The sequence below is a fragment of the Anomaloglossus baeobatrachus genome, chromosome 3, assembly GCF_048569485.1.
Source record: "Anomaloglossus baeobatrachus isolate aAnoBae1 chromosome 3, aAnoBae1.hap1, whole genome shotgun sequence".
NCBI classification, from domain to species: Eukaryota; Metazoa; Chordata; class Amphibia; order Anura; family Aromobatidae; genus Anomaloglossus; species Anomaloglossus baeobatrachus.
In genome coordinates, this window is record NC_134355.1 from 664,161,915 (window position 1) to 664,180,961 (window position 19,047).

Genomic DNA, 19,047 nt, shown 5'->3' on the forward strand with positions numbered 1-19,047 from the left:
TGCAAGTTGTTCTCCTATTTGAATCTCCTATGAAGAGTGGCATCATGGGCTCCTCAAAATAACTCTCAAATGATCTGAAAACAAAGGTTATTCAACATAGTTGTTCAGGGGAAGGTACAAAAAGTTGTCTCAGAGATTTAAACTGTCAGTTTCCACTGTGAGGAACATAGTAAAGAAATGGAAGAACACAGGTACAGTTCTTATTTCAATTCAGAAATATTACTCAGTCCATCAGTTATTAGATATATTAAACTGAAACAGCTGTTGCAAAAACCCAAATTGTTATAAAGAAAAAAGGTAAACATTAATAGGAGTGCCCAAACTTTTACATATGACTATAATCTCTTTTTTTCTGCACCTTAAAATCTTGTTTGCTTTTGTGGCTGCTGCCTGACATTGAGTACTGCTGTTCAGCTTATTTGTAACCAGAATCCGTAAGTGTTTGAGAACTCAGAACGTATTGCTATTTACCTTCCTACTGAAACTGATCCTGTAAGAAAAAAACTGATCCTTTACAAAAGCAAAAAAAAAACGGTGCCTAAATAGCAATCCATTAATGGATTCATTCTCCATAGACTCCCATGTAAAAAAAAAAAAAACAGTACTCACAGAAATCAGTTATTTAACAATGTCCAAAAAAGTTGTGTTTTCAGAATTTTTTTCCCAACAGAGCTGTGCAAGATCTGTTCTAACGGATGATTATAGGACATGTAAACTCAGCCTAAAGCCCGCTTTACACGCTGCAATGTATCTTACAATGTGTCGGCGGGGTCACGTCGTAAGTGACGCACATCTGGCATCGTAAGGTACATTGTAGTGTGTAACAGCTCCGTGCAATTGCGAATGCACGGTAAAATGTTCATCGCACGCATGTCGTTCTTTCCTCATGGATTGAACGTCAGGTTGTTCATCGTACCCGGGGTAGCACACATTGCAGTGTGTGACACCCCAGGAACGATGAACAGATCTTACCTACGTCCTGCGGCTCCTGGCCAGCAATGCAGAAGGAAGGAGGTGGGCGGGATGTTTATGTCCCGCTCAAGTCCGCCCCTCCGCTTCTATTGGCCGGCTGCCGCGTGACGTCGATGTGACGCCGAACATCCCTCCCACTCCAGGAAGTGGACGTTCGCCGCCCACAGCGAGGTCGTATGGAAGGTAAGTACGTGTGACGGGGGTTAATCGTTTGTGCGGCACATTCAACAAAATTGAACGTGCCGCACATACGATGGGGGCGGTTACGATCGCATACGATTTCGTATGCAGAATCGTAACATGTAAAGCTGGCTGACATTTGCAAGCGCCTTGTGTATAACTCGTGCGAGTCTCTCATTAAATCACCTGTCATGGCCGCAAACTCTCCGGACAGGAGCGAGTCAGCTGCATAGAGATACATGCAACCGACCCACTCCTGTCAAGAGAGCAGGAGTCCATGCCGGGTGATTCAATGAGAAACTCACGCAAGTTACATGCAAGGCACTCGCAAGTGTGACTCTGGCCTTAGGCCCGTTTCACACATCCGACATTTCGCCAGATTGCCGGATCCGTCACACTCCAGTACAGTCCAATACAGTACAATGGCATAGCAGCAAGCTCCGGTCACATGCTCCGGTTACATGACAGCATGTGACCGGAGCTTGCCGCGATGCCATTGTACTGTATTGCACTGTACTGGAGTGTGATTGATCCAGCAAAGCGGCGAAATGCCGGATGTGTGAAACCGGCCTCACAGACACAGAACTCATCCTGCACCTCCGATTTAATCTCTTACCTTCTTTGTAGAAATGAATTCTGGCTCCTCACTAAGAAAATCTACAGCTGATTTTCAGCAGAAAGCTCTGTGAGCATCAAAGTTATACAGCTGCACCCTCGATCTTACATTACATTATATTGTACAGTTCACTGGAGGTAAAGGATAAAACCCAACAACGTGTAACAACGGTGTGTCAAGACAAGTTTGTTCCAAAGTCATTTTCCGCAAATTAGTTTGCACAATAAAAAAAAACAAAAAAAACAAACAAAGCAAAGTGCAGGTGGTTTTGGGTGCACACAATGAATTAGAAACCTCTAAGCAGTTTAGGAAAGATCATTGTGGAGACAATTGTTTAGGTCTCCACTAGTGGGAGCTTTGTGATTTAATATTTGGATAAACAGGAGATGCATAAGCCCTTGTACAAATGGCGCCCTCTAGTGATGGCTGCTGTATACAGAATCACAGCATTCTATAGTGTAGCTGTGTTAAAGCAATTTTTACACTGTATGTATATATAAAGTATATGTGCACGTATGTATATATAAAGTATATGTGCATGTAAAAATAGACTCAGCCATTATATATAAGCATCAATTTGCAAAACAGAAGAAAACAAAAACCCTTAAAATTGCACTTTATTCATTATGTTTAAAAACACCACAGCAAATAGTGAACACATGCTCCATTCTATGTCCTGTTGTGTATAAATGTGACTTCAGATTTTTTGTAAAGCCCGCTTTACACGCTGCAATGTATTTTATGATGTGTTGGCGGGGTCATGTCGTAAGTGACGCACATCCGGCATCGTAAGATTGTAGCGTGTAAAACCTACATGCGATTGTGATTGAAGGAAAAAATGTTCATCGCATGCACGTCATTCAATTCCTAAAAATTGAACGTGATGTTGTTCAATGTTCCCAGGGCAGCACACATCGCTCTGTGTGACCCTCCGAGAACAATGAACAGATCTTACCTGCGTCCCGTGGCTCCCGCCGGCAATGCGGAAGGAAGGAGGTGGGCGGGATGTTTTAGTCCCGCTCATCTCCGCCCCTCCGCTTCTATTGGCCAGCTGCCGCGTGACGTCACTGTGACGCCGAAACGTCCCTCCCACTCCAGGAAGTGGACGTTCTCCACCCACATCGAGGTCGTATGGAAGGTAAGTACGTGTGACGGGAAATATTCGTTTGTGCGCCACGGTCAACAAATTGAACGTGACGCACATACGATGGGGGCGGGTACGATCGCATACAATATCGTATGTGTAATCGTACCGTGTAAAGCAGGCTTTATACTGAGCTTGATGAAGACTCCTGCGTAGTCTCGAAAGCTGGTATTTTTACCATCTTTTCAGTTAGCCATTAAAAAGGTATCAACCACTGAGGACTTCAGTTCTTTTAAACAAACTTTTTTTTAATCACATTAAAATAGATATATAAATAAATGACAGATATCCTCCTGAAAGAAGTGGATACTTAATAGTATTCCACTACTATTTATATGTTGACTAAACAATATGAAACAACACAGGATAACAGAACTGTTTCTCTCCCGCTTATTCCCCAATTCTCACCCTGACTTGCCGCATGGTGCTACCGATCCACAACGACTGTCCCTCTTGTCCGTATATGGCCCAGTTTGGCACAAGATAAGTAGGAATAAATAAGTATAACTGAGGGTCAAAAATAGTTCAGAAATATATAATGCTATTTGTATGGACTGCACCACAATGATAGAAATACACTGAAGATCAAAATTAGAGAATGTATAATGACTTGCATTTTTTCCAAAATAATATAATCTACGGTACATTGATCAACATCTGAAGGGTTTTTTGTAAGGGGTGCACCGTGCCACTATAACAGTGTTTTACACAAGATCCAAAAGTTTATCAACATAAAACCTTAATTTTCCCCAAAATGTGATGACGATAGAGAACAGCAATGACTGTAGCACAGATAAAGATTGTAAGTACATTTTCTGCAGGTAACACCAGTCACAATCAGTAGGGCGTGCACCGGCCGTCGCTGTGAATGACTTCAGCACATCTGCGGCCACAGGACATCACTAGTCTCTCACACTGCTTTAGTGGGATTTTGGTCCAATCTTCTTCCAGTCTCCCCCACAGTTTGTTGTGGGTTTCTTGGCCATAACGTTGTCACCAAAGATTTTCTAGAGGTTTTCTATTGGGTTTAGATCAGGAGTCTGGGCTGTGGCCATCTCGTTGTTTCAATGTTTTATGTTTTAAAGAACTGCTTTACCGGTTTTGCTGTGTGACAGCAGGCATTGTCCTGCATGAAAATTGCTTGCTGATTGAGTGATGAACGCAAGTAACAAACCACATGTTGTGAAGAAGGTTCTGATCAACCCTTGCCTTCACTCTGCCATGTAGCTGTATGAGAGAGCCAACTCCTGCTGCAGAAAACATTCACTAAAGCATGACACTTCCTCCATCAACTTTCACTGATTTTTTTTTCTTTTTTTTAACACACTTTAGGTTCAGTCTTTTCCCAATTTATTGAGGGACATAGTGTTTCCCATCAGACCCAAAAAAATTATATTCGCTTTCATTACTAAAATGAACTCTGGACCATTTCTCTGTCCACATGACATGCTTCTCACTAAAGGTCCAGCCTTTTGATGGTTTCTGCTAATGAGAGGTTTGGCAACTGGCCAGCAATTCCAGATGCAGTGTTGAAGCGATTTCCCATGAAGATTCTGCACATTATTCTATCCTCTCATTTGTCTTTTGAGGACAACCAGCCTTCTTGGGAGACTTGAAAGAGTTTGTGATGTTTTAAACATGCAATATTCTCAAAATCACAGACTTGGAAAGACCAACTTCTCTTGCTATGGCCGATAGGGTCACTCCTCTGACCTTCATCTGGACAACCTGCTGCCGGAGGGTTTCAGTCATTTTGGAATGTGACATCATTTTTGCAAAGTCAGTGCAAACTGGAAAGTTAGGAGCCAGTTACATAGGGTTTGTCAGATTAAGGAAATTAGCAGAAGATGCCAGATTAACATCAATTACTTGCAGGTATCTGAAAGTGTTCTCTAATTTTGACCCATGTTTTTTACATTTTTATTATGTGCGTTACAATAAATTCAATTAAGAAATAAGCCTAAAATCCTTAGAGTTTCCTCATGTTAGGATATAATCACATAGGACGACACAATGACCGCAACATTTAGGAAACTGTATTTTCTTCTCTATACTATATATCTGGCATTAAAGATCGTGGCTGTTCTATCATCTTACAATATTTGCTTTTCTTTAAGTCCAAAACAGCACTTCTGTCATTCTTTCTCACCCTTTTTCAGGTTTGTTACAGAGGCCAAAATTAATTACCATACATGGATGACAAAGACTGTTCCAAAAATAATGCAAATGCCAAAACATGCCCCAAAGGTTTTTCAAACTTTTTTGACCAAACTCAAATGAATTAATATTTAGAATTAATCATCTACACAATTATTAATTCATATCGTCCAATCTGCTAAATGATTATGGAAAATTCAGTCTCTGGATTGACTACAATAGGAATCAGCATCTGTATGTGTGACGCCCTGGCCTATCAGGTCGTCAAAGGGTATTGCACAATTTTCCTTTCTGTGCATTAATCATCTCCTCCTTGTTTCCAGGTGCCACCCAATGGTATTGCAAACCCAGCATGCAAATCTCAGTCACACACACCAGTGGGTAGGTCCAGTGGAGAAAGGGCCGGCCACCTTAGAGTCAGGCATACTGGGTGGGAGGTGACTGGGCAGTCGTCGGCAGGGGAGCAAGGAGAGTGGTGGCTCTCAAGTAGCTGTCAGGGGGAGAGCAGGCTGGGGAGTTGGAGCTCCCAGAACAGCGTGAGAGAGCAGCCCTCAGAGTGAGGGGTAGAAGCTCCCGGAAGGTCGGACTAGACTGGAACATACCAAGCAATACCATTGGGAATGGTCACCTGGACGGGCTCCTATCAGCGGCAGCGGTACTGCAGGACTTTAGGTTTAATTACAGCCTGTGTGTTTACTGACCTTCCAAAACAGCACAGCCTCATCCAGCACCACGACTACCAACTGTGAGTTCCCTGCTCCCTGCCTCCCAAACCTACATCCCATGGCTTGCCCTACCATCACCGAGTCCCGGGGCATTCCCCCTACCCGTGGAGGGGTTAAACAACTAGCTGCCCACTCCATCGCCACCGGGTACTCCCAGTTGCAGCGGTGGTACTTTGCCCTTACCACACACCACGGGTGGCATCACAAACTTTAACCAAACAGCCCCATGTAAATACTCCCCCTTTTATTCGAGTGGCCGCACGACCCCGACCCCCGGATCCGGAGACCCCTCCAGCCACCGCGGATCCGAGCAGCCCGGCTGCTAACATGGGGGGCGGCACATATATATTATATGTATGGCACACACAGCATAAAAAGACACTATGATGATAAATAGTATATGAATACTTGGAGCCTGGTACAGATTTAACAGCAGCCAGGAGCTTCAAATGGTTCCTCTGCCAAATAAATATATTTGGATCCTTAATATTAGATAGGTAGCAATGTGAATATGGAAGAAACAGCAGCCTGAGCCTCTGACTAGACAGGACGTAAATTTCAGGCTACCATAAGCTCCCAGTGGACATTGCATGTGAGCTAAAGTCACCCATAAGAAATACTAAAAACTAGCAGTTACGCTTGAGGTCTACAGTTAATTTATTGAATAAGAATCAAAACAAAGACTTTTGGTCATGAGCAGATTTCTGGTGTACAGGAATAGTCTCCAGCCTTGGTTCTTTCATTGATGTGTGGGTACAACTCCCTGGATACTTGGAGAACATTCTGCAGTAAACATACACTACAAAAAACTACCACAATAGAGCATCTCTTAATGTCTTTCACCACATTGGCTGCTTTCATATAAGCTTGTCCTTAGGCTCGTGGAATGGCCTGAATCAAATAGGTCATAGGAGGTGTTGTGAACCCAAGAGCCGGGGTCAGGTCCAACTCAGCGCCGGATGGAGCCTCAAATGTGAACTTCTGAAGCAATCTAGTAAAGAAGAGGAACAGCTCCATTTTTGCCAAGTTCTCCCCAGCACAACTTCTTTTACCTGGAGAAACAAAAAATGAAAAAAAACTATAACAAATGGAACATTGTAAATCAGACTCTACTAAGTCTCACTTCCACTTGCTATTTTTATATACAGTTGTGCTCAAAAGTTTACATACCCCTGCAGATTTTTTGCTTTCTTGGCCTTTTGTCAGAGAATATGAACGATAACATAATTTTTTTTTCCCTCATGGATAGTGGTTGGGTGAAGCCATTTATTGTCAAACTACTGTTTTTGCTTTTTAAAATCATAATGACAACCAAAAACATCCAAATGACCGTGATCAAAAGTTTATATATCCCAGTTCTTAATACCTGTGTATTGCCCCCTCTAACCTTAATGACAGCTTCAAGTCTTTTGTGGTAGTTATGGATGAGGCTCTTTATTTTCTCAGATGGTGAAGTCGCCCATTCTTCTTGGCAAAAAGCCTCTAGTTCCTGTAAATTTCTTGCCTTTCTTGCATGAACTGCACATTTAAGTTCTCCCCAGAGTGGCTTAGTGATATTGAGGTCAGGAGACTGAAATGACCACTCCAGAACCTATAGGTCGACTGAGCCCTATGTTTTCGATCGTTGTCATGTTGCAGCGTCCAAGTACTTCCCATGTGCAGCTTCTGGGCTGATGAGTGCAAATTTGCCTCCAGTATTTGCTGATAACGTGCTGCATTCATTTTTCCTTCAACTTTGGCCAAGTTTCCTGTGCCTTTGTAGCTCACACATCCCCATATCATCAGTGATCCACCTCCGTGCTTTACAGTAGGAATGGAGTTCATTTCATCATAGGCTTTGTTGACACCTTTCCAAATGTACCGTTTATGGTTGGGGCCAAATAGTTTGATTTTGGTCTCATCACTCCAAATTACCTTGTTCAAAAAGTTTGGAGGCTTGTCTGTGTTGTTTGGCATATTGTAGGGGAGATACTTTGTGGCATTTGCGCAGTAATGGCTTTCTTCTGGTGATTCAATCATGCAGCCTATTCAAGTACCTCCTTATTGTGCATCTTGAAACAGCCACACCACTAGATTTTAGTGAGTTCTGTATTTCAGTTAATGTTATTTGTGGGTTTTCTTTGCATCCTGAACAATTTTCCAGGCAGTCGTGGCCAAAATTTTTGTTGGTCTACCTGATCATGGTTTGGTTTTTACAGAGCACCTGATTTTTTATGTTAATCACAGTTTAAACACTGCTGACTGGCATTATCAATTCCTTGGATACATTTTTGTATCCCTTTCCTGTTTTATACAGTTCAACTATCTTTTCCTGTAGATCAATTGACAATTGTTTGCTTTCCCCATGACTCACAATCCAGAAACGTCAGTGGCTGGATGAAAGATGCAAGAGTCTGTCTGGATCCCAGAAACTCACTCAGCTTTTACGCACACACCCTGATTACAAGCAAACAGGTCACAAGTGAGGATGTTACTTTTATTAGCCATTCAAACCCATGTGTGTCAACTTCTGTGCATGTTACCAGGCCAAAAATCACCAGGGTATGTGAACTTTATATCAGGGCCATTTGTAAGTTTTTGGTTGTCATTATGATTTAAAAAGAGAAAACACAGTAGTTTGACAATAAATGGCTTCACCCAACCACTAACCATTAGCGGGAAAATAAATAATAGATAAATAATAAAATAGATTTGCATTAGTGAGTTTAGCCAAATATATATGATCATCAGCAGCATACTGCAATTTTTTTTCCCCAGTTCAATTACAGCTGAAAAAAATTCATAGATTAACACTGACTCATTGAATAAAATTGCTCTGAATGCAATGTGATTTTTTTTAGTGCATTACAGTAGGAGTATTTATATGCAAGTGGGTGTGAACCCATATATACTTCTCTAATACCTATATAAACTTCTGTAATAAAATAGGAGGAGGGGAATGCATGGGGGATATTTCATGGTATTTTAATGGCTCATAGTGGCCATTTTAGCTGGATTTGGGAAATTCTACCTCACTGTCATGGGTGACTAGTAGACACAGGGGGACCTATGCTGGACCTAAGACTAGGACCCCTGCACGCACCCTCACCCCGGAGGTATCCATGAAGGTAGGGATGTCTGGGTCCCCAACACAACACTGTCTCCTGTCGGGCCCTGACTTAAAAGGGAACCTGTCAGCAGAATTTTCGCAATTAAACTAAAAGATTCCCGTTCTGCAGCTCCTGGGCTGCATTCTAGAAAGGTTCCTCTTGCTACTGTGCCCCCTTTGAGACCTAAATAATCACTTTATAAATTCTTACCTTTTTGTATGCTAATGTGGTTTTATGGTCATGGGGGCAGGCTTTATTTCGTCCGTTATTCGCCCCCCTGCTGCTGTTTGCTTTTCGCCGTCCCCCATTGCTCATTTACATACATGAGGACGGCGCCGTCATGTAACTTTGTGCTCCCGAGGTCTCACGCATGCCCAATGGCACTCTCGCGGGACTGAGCACTGTGCAAAGCGTGAACGCTGGTGAGGGGATTGTGCAGGCGCGAGATTATGGGCAGCACTGTGAATGTCATCAGCAGCGTCATCCAAGTACCCGCCCATAATCTCGTGCCCGCGCTTTTTGCTCTGCCTCCACCGTTATGCGCAAGGGCTGGCCATATCAACCACGTTACCTATTACCCATCTTTCCCTGGAGCAGGACATAGATGGGAGGAGCAGCACACCACCGATAGGTAATAGGTAACGTGGTTCATATGGCCAGTGCTTGCGCATAACGGTGGAGGCAGAGGGAAAAGCGTGGGCACGAGATAATGGGTGGGTACTTGGATGACGCTGCTGATGACATTCACAACGCCGCCCATAATCTCGCAATAACCTCACCAGCGCTCACGCTTTGCACAGTGCTCAGTTTCACGATAATGCCACTGGGCATGTGCGAGACCTCGGGAGAACTGCATTACATGAGGGCGGCGGCGGCATCATGTATGTAAATAATAATAATAATTTATTCATTTATATAGCGCTATTAATTCCACAGCGCTTTACATACATCAGCAATACTGTCCCCACTGGGGCTCACAATCTAAGGTCCCTATCAGTATATTTTTGAATTGTGGGAGGAAATCGGAGTACCCGGAGGAAACCCACGCAAACATGGGGAGAACATACAAATTCCTTGCAGATGGTGTCCTTGGTGGGATTTGAACCGAGGACCCCAGCGCTGCAAGACTGCAGTGCTAATCACTGAGCCACCGTGCCGCAATGAGCAATGGGGACGGCTAACAGCGGCAGGAGGGCAAATAACGGATGAAATACAGCCTGCCCCCATGACCATAAAACCACATTAACATACAAAAAGGTAAGAATTTATAAAGTGTTTATTTAGGTCTCAAAGGGGGGCACAATAGCAACAGGAACCTTTCCAGAATGCAGGCCAGAAGCTGCAGAACGGGAAACTTTTAGTTTAATTGTGAAAATTCTGCTGACAGGTTCCCTTTAAAACTCCCATACTCTCAACCCAGATTTGGGCAGGACACTACGTAATACTCCTTCCACAAGAAAGATAAAGGGGGTAAAGCTAAAACTTACACCAAAAATATCCAAAGAGGAGAGACAAAAAGACACCAGAGGGAATAAATCAAAGGGGAAGGAGAAAGTCACACAAGGGAATTTTCATATAGCGCAGACAAACAAATCACTGGTAATCAAACAGAGGACCTTCACGGACTTTGGCAGTCTCCTACTACACCCTTGCATAAAATAGGAGACCAGCTGTGGATGATAACCAGCAACCTGACTCTCAGAAAGATAGTACACTGCTTAAAAAAAAAAAAAAAAAAGGATTAACTCCTGCACGGCTGGGAGCAGTGGAACAACTCAGCCGAAGCCCAGCCGAGCTGAGCACCTGAGAGACCAGGTTGCCTGTCGGACTCTGCAATGATAATGTGACGCCCTGGCCTATCAGGTAATCACAGGGTATTGTGCAATCTGCCCTTCTGTGCAATATCCACCTCCTCCTTGGTTACGGGTCCTCAACTTCTGTTGTTGCCAAAACCAGCTAATCAAAATCCTAGGGACACTGTGCACCACACCCACCAGACACACCAGTGGATGGCCTGAGTGGAATAGGGTCGCCCACTTGGGGGGGTTGGTAAGGGGAGGTCAGGAGTAGGCCAGTGTAGTGTTGGAGGTGAAGGAGAGAGGAGGTCAGGAGCCGGGCCTCATTATAAGTAACTAGATGGCAGACAGTGGTCTGGGCCTAGTAGGCGCTGGACCCCCGGTCACTGGAGATCGTGACAAGAGACACAGAACTGTCGAGGATGACAGCCGGCGGCCTTGTATCATCACCGAGCTGGGACCAGGGCACGACGGGGTACGTGGACCCTAGGTCAGGGAGTAGCTTTAGTCAACCTGACAATTCACCCAACGAGAATTGAGCCTTCAAGATGCACTCTCCACCTGCTCCAAAAATCGGGGTACTAGTGCAACGAGGGAGATGGGATTTTCTGGACCATTTTGTGGGAAATCCTAAGCGTGAACGCTGAGCGCAAGCTCCCACAGATAGCCACACTGAGGAGTGGGACCCGATTAGTTGTACTCTACCGGGGCCAACTAAAAAGTAAACTAATTGCCAGGGAGAAGGTCACAGATCATCAGGCAACACCAGCGGGGACGCGACCCAAACTAGCTCCCCTCGCCGGCAGCGGTGTCAGCTTTATGGACTGAGTGAGTACGCAAGTGACCCTTACCTCCCCAACGGCACCTCCCTGTCACCACCACAGAGTCCCGAGGCATCCCCCCTACCCGTGGAGGGTCGCAACACCTGGCTGCCCCAGTCATCTCCCCAGGTACTCCAACTTACCACACACCATAGGTGACGTCACAAACTTTAGATATACTATCCCCTGTAAATACCCCCTTTATTTGAGTGGCCGCACGACCCCCGGGTCCGGACGCCCCTCGAGCCACTGCGGACCCGGATCCGAGCAGCCCGGCTGCTGACGTGGGGGCGACACATTAAAAGAGTCCAACACCTTAGAAGTAATTGTGTGTGCGAATCCGGACAGTGCATGGCACTTATGGGACACATGGTGTCCACTGGGAGTCATTGTGGCTGGAGATAACACCCTGATAAAATGACTAGGGAAGGGGTCTGCATACTACGGTATATCTGAGAAACTTTAATGCTTCATAAGTGTCAACCACTTTCTAAAACACATTCATAATAGATTGCAATTTTGGGGAGTTTTATCATTTTATTTTTTCAGTAGTTTAGGTGAAGTACAAGTGGGATGGTAATTTTATGATACAAGTCAGTTTTTTTCCCAAGAATATATATGTCTATAAACACTTTTTTTTTTACTGTATTTTTCCTAAGTGAAAAACATGCCAGCTTAACCGGAGATGTTGCCTATGTTTATAAAGGGTTTGAAAATCTGCCTTAAGTTATCAGAAGTAAAAAAAAAAAATTATCGACAGGATCCACCCTATTAAAATGCACGTTGTATACTCTATTATACTAAAGCTTCTAAGCAAATCAGCAGAATATTATATTAAATTACCTGCTGAAAATGGCAAAAAGGCTTCATTCTTCACAAAATTTCCTTTGGAATCAAGAAAATGCCCCGGGAAGAACTCATTTGGTTTCTCAAAGTAGGCCTCATCTCGAAGGACGGAAGTCAATAGGGGCATGACATATGTACCCTGAAAAAAAGAAGTTGCAAGAGTAACTCCCAATACATGGGTAACAATAAACTAAGTTAGTTGATACACACAGCACTTCTGGGGTGGTGCTCAAGTAGGGTCCAAAACAGTCTCAAGTAGATGTAGAAACTTGGCACTCAAGATCAATGTGAATAGTGGTCTTTTATTGGGAAGAACTTGTAGGACCAACACAAGCACAGACGTTTCTGTCAAAGACCTTAATCTGTGTGAACGCAGAGAGTCCTCAAAGTATAGCAGCTTTGGTAAATTGTATAGTTGGGTATGACGCGGTGACCACGCATTGCCACAGACAGTGGTGGGCACTACGTCATACCCAGCTATGCAGTTTGCCAAGTTGCTATACTTTGAGGACCCTCTGTTCAAGTCCCTGGCTCTCTCGTTACTGCTGGTGCCCCCACATTCTTGGGTCAGTGGGGTCCTGGATGGTCCCCTCACATTGCAGGTATTGGTCATGTCCGCCTCCGTGTCAGCGGCCAAGCCGCTTGGATAGGGAACTGCTGTAGCTCAAGGGGTCTCCGGACCCCGGGGTTCACGCGGACACTCGAATTGAAAAAGGGGAGTATGTACAAGGGAGTTAGAAGTTCGTGACGCTACCCACAGTGCGTGGTAATGCGGAGTACCACCGCTGCTGTTGGGGAGCCCGGTGGCGGTGGTAAGGCAGCAAGGTGTTTAACCCCTCCGTGGGTAGGGGGTTGTGCCCCGGGGCCCGTTGGTGGTGCAGGGAGTGCCATGGAGAGAAGGAAAGGGGTATTTCAGCATACTCAGTACAAGAATACCGACTGCAACAGATTATAAACCAGAATTCTGAGCACCACTGCAGCAGGGAGGGAGCACGCGTGGATCCGTGCCCTTGGTGTTGCCTGTTAGCCTGTGGCCTTTTCCGTGGCACCTTCTCTCTGTTGGACCCTATAGTATGGAAGTATTCGGGTCCCGCTCACCCGTATGGCTAACGGAGTGAGCTTGCTCTCAGGGTTCACGCGTGGGATTTGATGGACTGTGTTAAGGGAAAAGTCCAATCCCCTCGTTGCGCTAGTACTCAGATTTTGGAGCGGGTGAGGGATGAATCTTGAAAACTTCACCCCCGTTGGGTAAATTACCAGGACGCATGAAGCTACTTCCCGGCCTAGGGTCCACGTACTGAGTCGTGCCCTGGCCCCTGCCCGGAGATGGCTTAAGGCCGCCGGCTGCCCTCCTCGGCAGTCCGAAACCCTTGACATGATCCCCTGCGACCGGGGTTCCAGCTCCTACCAGGCCCACACCAACGTCTGCCACCTAGTACCCAAGGAGCCATGCTCCTGTCCTCCAACCGGTCTCCCATGACCTCTCTCCTTGAGAGTCACCGCACAACTCCTTTCCACTCTGTCACCTTCCCCTACCAACTCCCCATGCGGGCGGCCCTATTCCCTTAAGGCCCCCCAATGGTGTGTCTGGTGTGTATGGTTCAAAGTGTTTCTAGGATTTTGACTGGCTAAGCTCTTATCAACACCAAAGGACCAGGATCTGTAACCAAGGAGGAGTGGATACTGTGCAGAAGGGCAGATTGCACAATACCCTGTGACGACCAGATAGGCCAGGGCATCACAGTCAGGTAGCCTGAAGCGTTCACCTGACCTAGGGCCCTGTGCCAAGTCCCTGCTATGGTTCCAGGGGTGACTAGTCATACCCTCCCTGGCAACCACTCTCCTTCACCAGCTAGGTCACTGCTACACGACCCCGTCTGAAGACACGTCCGTCTCTTACAACTGTCACTGCAGACTGAACCACTGTCTCACTCCCCCCCCCCCCCGATTGTTGTCTAGTGGACTGGATCGGCTCCAACGCTGGGTGGCTATCCATTGGGTCCCAAAGTAGTCAGTCAGTCACCAATGATTGGGAGAGGGAAACTGGAGATGTTTATGTGCTTTGATGTTACCGGCACTGGTCATTCAGGTCCCTGGGGGTAGGCCCTGCATCTATTACAGGATTCAGTACCTTGTAGTGCCCTGACGGGTTCAGGGGTGCTACAATATAGTCATCCATGTATGACAGACTCCGAACAGGAAAGACTTCAATATCCCCACCAGGAGGATGACTCAGGCTCCTCTACCTTTGTCCTCCACCTATCCATGCTGAACTGACAAGGATGAAGTTGTGTTGGCAGTACTCTATAGTGTAGACAATCATCTCCTGTTCCTCTTCCATCTCCTTCTCATCCTTATCAGAAGATTAGATGGGGCTGGGTTGGGTAGCACCACCCTGAGTAATTTCTTCTTCCATCTCCACCTGGACCACATGCAACGATACCGCTTTTCCTCTTTAATAGAGATGAGCGAACTTTTGGAAGTTCGGTTTGCCAGGTACATCTGAACCTTAAAAAAGTTCAGTTTTTGACCCAGACTTCTACCGAACCTCAATGGAAGTCAGTAATTGGGCAGTTTGTGTCTCCACCCACATGCAGTTAGCCATAAGCAGAACACTTCAGGGGGAGGGTGTTCGGGTTTTTTTTTTTTTTATGTGCACAGTGCATCTGATCACACTGATTTTACCACAAGTTCGAGACGTTCAAACACTGCAAGTGGCTCGCAGAGGGCTGAGCGTCACTCATATCCAAACACAGAGCTGCTGGCTTGAGTGGTTTGCATTCTTAACTCAAACTTCGAACCCGAACTTTGGATTTGGAAACAGTCTTCCAAAGAAGCAAATATCAAAACTTAAGATCGATCATCTCTACTGTTTAATTGTGAGCAGTTTTAGTAGACCTAAAAGCGGGATGCTTATGCTGATTATGGCATCGTCGCTGCCAACCAACTTTGTTAATTCCTAAAAGTTTTGTAGAACCTCAAGGATGTCAGACATCCATGGCCACTCTCTTCTGTGGCAAGTCTTACCGGAGCACTGATGTGCATGTTGTAGCTGGTATTCATCTACTTCCATCTGCTGCTCACAAAGCCTTGCCAACATTTGTAATGTGGATGTGTAATGTGCAGTTCCAAGATGTGGACATGTGTCGCGGGCGGAGGGGCCGCGCTCGCTACGCTAGGGTCCGGGGCTGCTGCTGCTCGGTGGCTCGGGCGGTGGGCCGGACCCGGGGACTCGAGCAGCGCTCCTCGCCCACGAGTGAAAAAAGGGGTGGTTTGTTTTGGGACATAGTTCGTGATGCCACCCACGGGTCGTGGTGATAAAAGGCACCACCGCTGCGGATGATGGGGATCCCGGGAGCGACGGCAGGGAGCAGCTAGCATGTTGGTTCCCCCTTCGTGGGTAGGGGTGGGTGATCCCGAGGCCCGGATGGTGATACGTGGAGGCAGGAGGGCTGGGGTGCAGGGTTGCAGGGGCAGCGCGGCGCCGGATGGCACTGTGGTACTCACTTAGACTCAGATTCACGGAGTCTCTGGTAAACCAAACGGCTGGATGGACGGGTCCCGCAGCCGGCTGCAGTGTCTTTGCTCTCCCCGGACAGGTTGATGGTGGCTGTCTTTCCCTGCACCGTTGTGTATGTATCGACTCTGATGGTTTCCCAATGGTAGTCCGCTCCCCGGCGTGTATGTACCGAAGGAGCCCGTTTTGCCCGCAGGCGCTGGACCTTGGATCTCTAGCCTTTGGCGGTGGCTTTTTATCCTCACTGTGTGGACTGTTGCCTTCTGTCGGGTCTTGGGTGTTAGGAAACCCCTGGGGTTCCGGTCACTCTCGGATTTGACCGTTGTCAGCGGCTCCTAGCCTAGTCGGGGTCCAATGGCCCTGCCTTTGTTCTTGGTACAAATCTGCTCCCCGGCTCAGTACCGGCGGGCCACCGCCCATCCCCGGTCCTACGGTTCTGCTGACTTGTACCACCTCCTGCAGATGGCCACCACCGTCTGCAGACCTTGCTGACAGTGCCTGGGCTCCTACCCAGACACCAACAGTTTCTGTCCTCTCACTTTCAACTCCAACTCGAATCTGTTACTTTTCCCGCCTCTAGGCCTGTGAACTCCTCAGAGGGTGGGGCCAACCGCCTGGCTCCGCCCCACCTGGTGTGGACATCAGACCCTGGAGGGAGGCAACAAGGATTTTGTTTGACTGGTGTTGACTATCCAGGGGAGGGTGTGTGTGTGATATTATGTCTGTGACTACCTGGCTAGTCCAGGGTGTCACATTTGCACACCAGTTGGTGAGGTGGCATGGCTGCAGTGTAGCGCCAGAATCCCTACACTGCTTGCTTTCCGACCTGCAGGGACGTCGACTCACTGCCGCGGCTTGCCAGCACAATGCTGCTTGGCTTTCCGGCTGTCCTTCAAATGGGTGCCCTCTGATTTCACCTCCCAGGGCCTTTGCGTACTGCACAAGCCCTCCTGGAGTGCTCCTCAGGCATGTGCGCACACCGCTGCCCTTCTCACAAAGAAGGCTCCCTTCCTACTCTAATGCCTCTCAACCCAAGGGACCCAACAAATATATATATATAAAATACGAAAGGAGATGTGCGCCATGATCATGTTTGAATACAAACTCATGACTTTATGGTACTGGGTCAGGAAATGTTAATATTGTACATGTGTGGCCACAAAGTGTTTTTCATGTGCATTGCAACCTGTTGAGTGTTTTGCTAGCATCTCGCATTGATACATTGAATTTACATGATGAGAAATTAAAATTTTTAACCAAATTTAAATAAAGTCAAGAATTGATATTTGTATATCAGACTATTGTATCATTATTACTGACTAAGTTCACTTACTTTTGGTATGAAATATCCTTTGAATGTGACATCCTGGGCAGTAGCATGGGGAACGTTAGTCGGAATTATGTTGGCAAATCTTTGCACCTCGTGGATGACGGCGTCTGTGTAGGGCATTAACTTCCGGTGCTCCGATTGAGGTTCAGATGATCCAAGAACTTTTTCTATTTCATTTTGCACATTTTCTGAAAATAAAAGCCTGTTAATGTAATCAATCATTCTCACAAAGATTTCATAATTTCTAATAATGAGCAAATCTTTTGAAAATTTAATTCACTAAATTTGGTAAATTTTCCCAGGAAAAAAAAAATGATTTGCAGAAAAACTACAACAAAGCCTATAATTGCCCTGAATAGACATGTATGACACTATTCTCTTTCCCTGTCACACGAATCTTCTTCACCGTTCTGCAGTTTTCTGACATTTGTCTTCTCTCTCTAGCTCTATGGTCAAGCGGTGATGTCTTCTCACTATCCAGAGTCACCTCAAAATGGCCTCTGCATTCCCTGCCTCTGCTTTTACATAGGCTACGACAGATGCATTGATAGGTCTTTTCTGACCCTAATCTCTTTTGACCCTATCATTTTCTGCCAGTGCCATCACTAGGACCTCATAAATACCTCTGATTACACAGGGATAGCCTTCTGAGTACTGAAAATGCAGTAGATGTTACCTGCAGTTCTATGTAACACCACAGATAATGCATTGATACCTCTGAGTACAGAGACACTAGCTAATGTTACCTGTAGTTCTATGTAACACCACAGATAACACAGCAATCACTCTGAGGACAGATAATGTAGTAGCTGTCACCTGAAGTCCTCCACTCCCAGCATATTCACCTCTTCTCCATTCAAGACAGGGCTCTGCAGAGCCTGGCTCCAGATTACAGAATCCAGGTAATTGGACCCTTAGCAACCAATAAGCTATCCCCCTATCCATAGTGAATCAATAGGAGATAAGTTGCTATCTCAGGAATAAATCTTCAATGGGGTTGTCTGGTCCTTTGAAATAGATGACATTTGTGAAAGTCCAAAATCCAGCAACCCACTGATCAGCAGTTACTTCCTGTCTAAAATTACAGATGAATATAAGATACATATAGCTGTACAGTAAAAAGCCAACAATGTATAAGGGAACTCTGATACTGCATTACTGCTATATGAAAAAATGAGATTTTTAGTTTATGTATTGGCCAATGCATGTAAGCCCGCTAACCAACGGCATGGTAATCTCTGTAATCCGGGTACCTAATTTAAATGCCACTATCTAGGTTAAAAACATCAGAGTTTGGGCAGCTAGACTAAAAAAAAAAAATTAACTTGAAGTGCCACTATTTGGACTAACCTCCGTTTGGGCAGCTAGGACTCCTGCTAGAAAGGTTATGAACACAGCCTGGTTTATAGGGCGGAGTGCTCAATCAGAAAGAGACTCACTACAAATATTTCAATTACATGCATTGGCCAACACAAACTAAAAATCTCATTTTTTCATATAGCAGTAATGCAGTATCAGAGTTTTGTTATTCATTGTTAGCATTTTAGTGTACAGCCATATATGTTTTGTAGTTATAATGTTTTTTTCAGCTAGCACTTATTCACACTTGGATGTGCGCGTCAGTTTTTTTTAAATATTTGCAGTGAGTCTCTTTCTGACTGAGCACTCCGCTCTATAAACCAGGCTATGTTCATAACCTTTATAGCAGGAATCCTAGCTGCCCACCCATGGAGGTTAGGCCAAATAGTTGCATTTCAAGTTAGATTTTTTAGTCTAGCTGCCCAAACATGGATGTTTTTAACCTAGAAAGTGGCATTTAAGTTAGGTACCCGGATTACAGAGATTATCTTGCCC

General features: G+C 45.6%; 1 protein-coding gene across 1 annotated transcript in view; it reads right to left on the reverse strand.

Moving 5' to 3' along the window:
• The window catches only part of LOC142297394 (uncharacterized), a 181,706-nt gene that overhangs the window by 82,512 nt on the left and 80,147 nt on the right, over positions 1 to 19,047 (reverse strand). The window contains exons 9-11 of the mRNA XM_075341620.1: positions 17,197 to 17,381; positions 12,344 to 12,485; positions 6,674 to 6,846 (exon numbers count right to left, since the gene is read on the reverse strand). Coding sequence (XP_075197735.1) covers positions 6,674 to 6,846; positions 12,344 to 12,485; positions 17,197 to 17,381 — 500 coding nt within the window. The remainder of the gene's footprint in view (positions 1 to 6,673; positions 6,847 to 12,343; positions 12,486 to 17,196; positions 17,382 to 19,047) is intronic.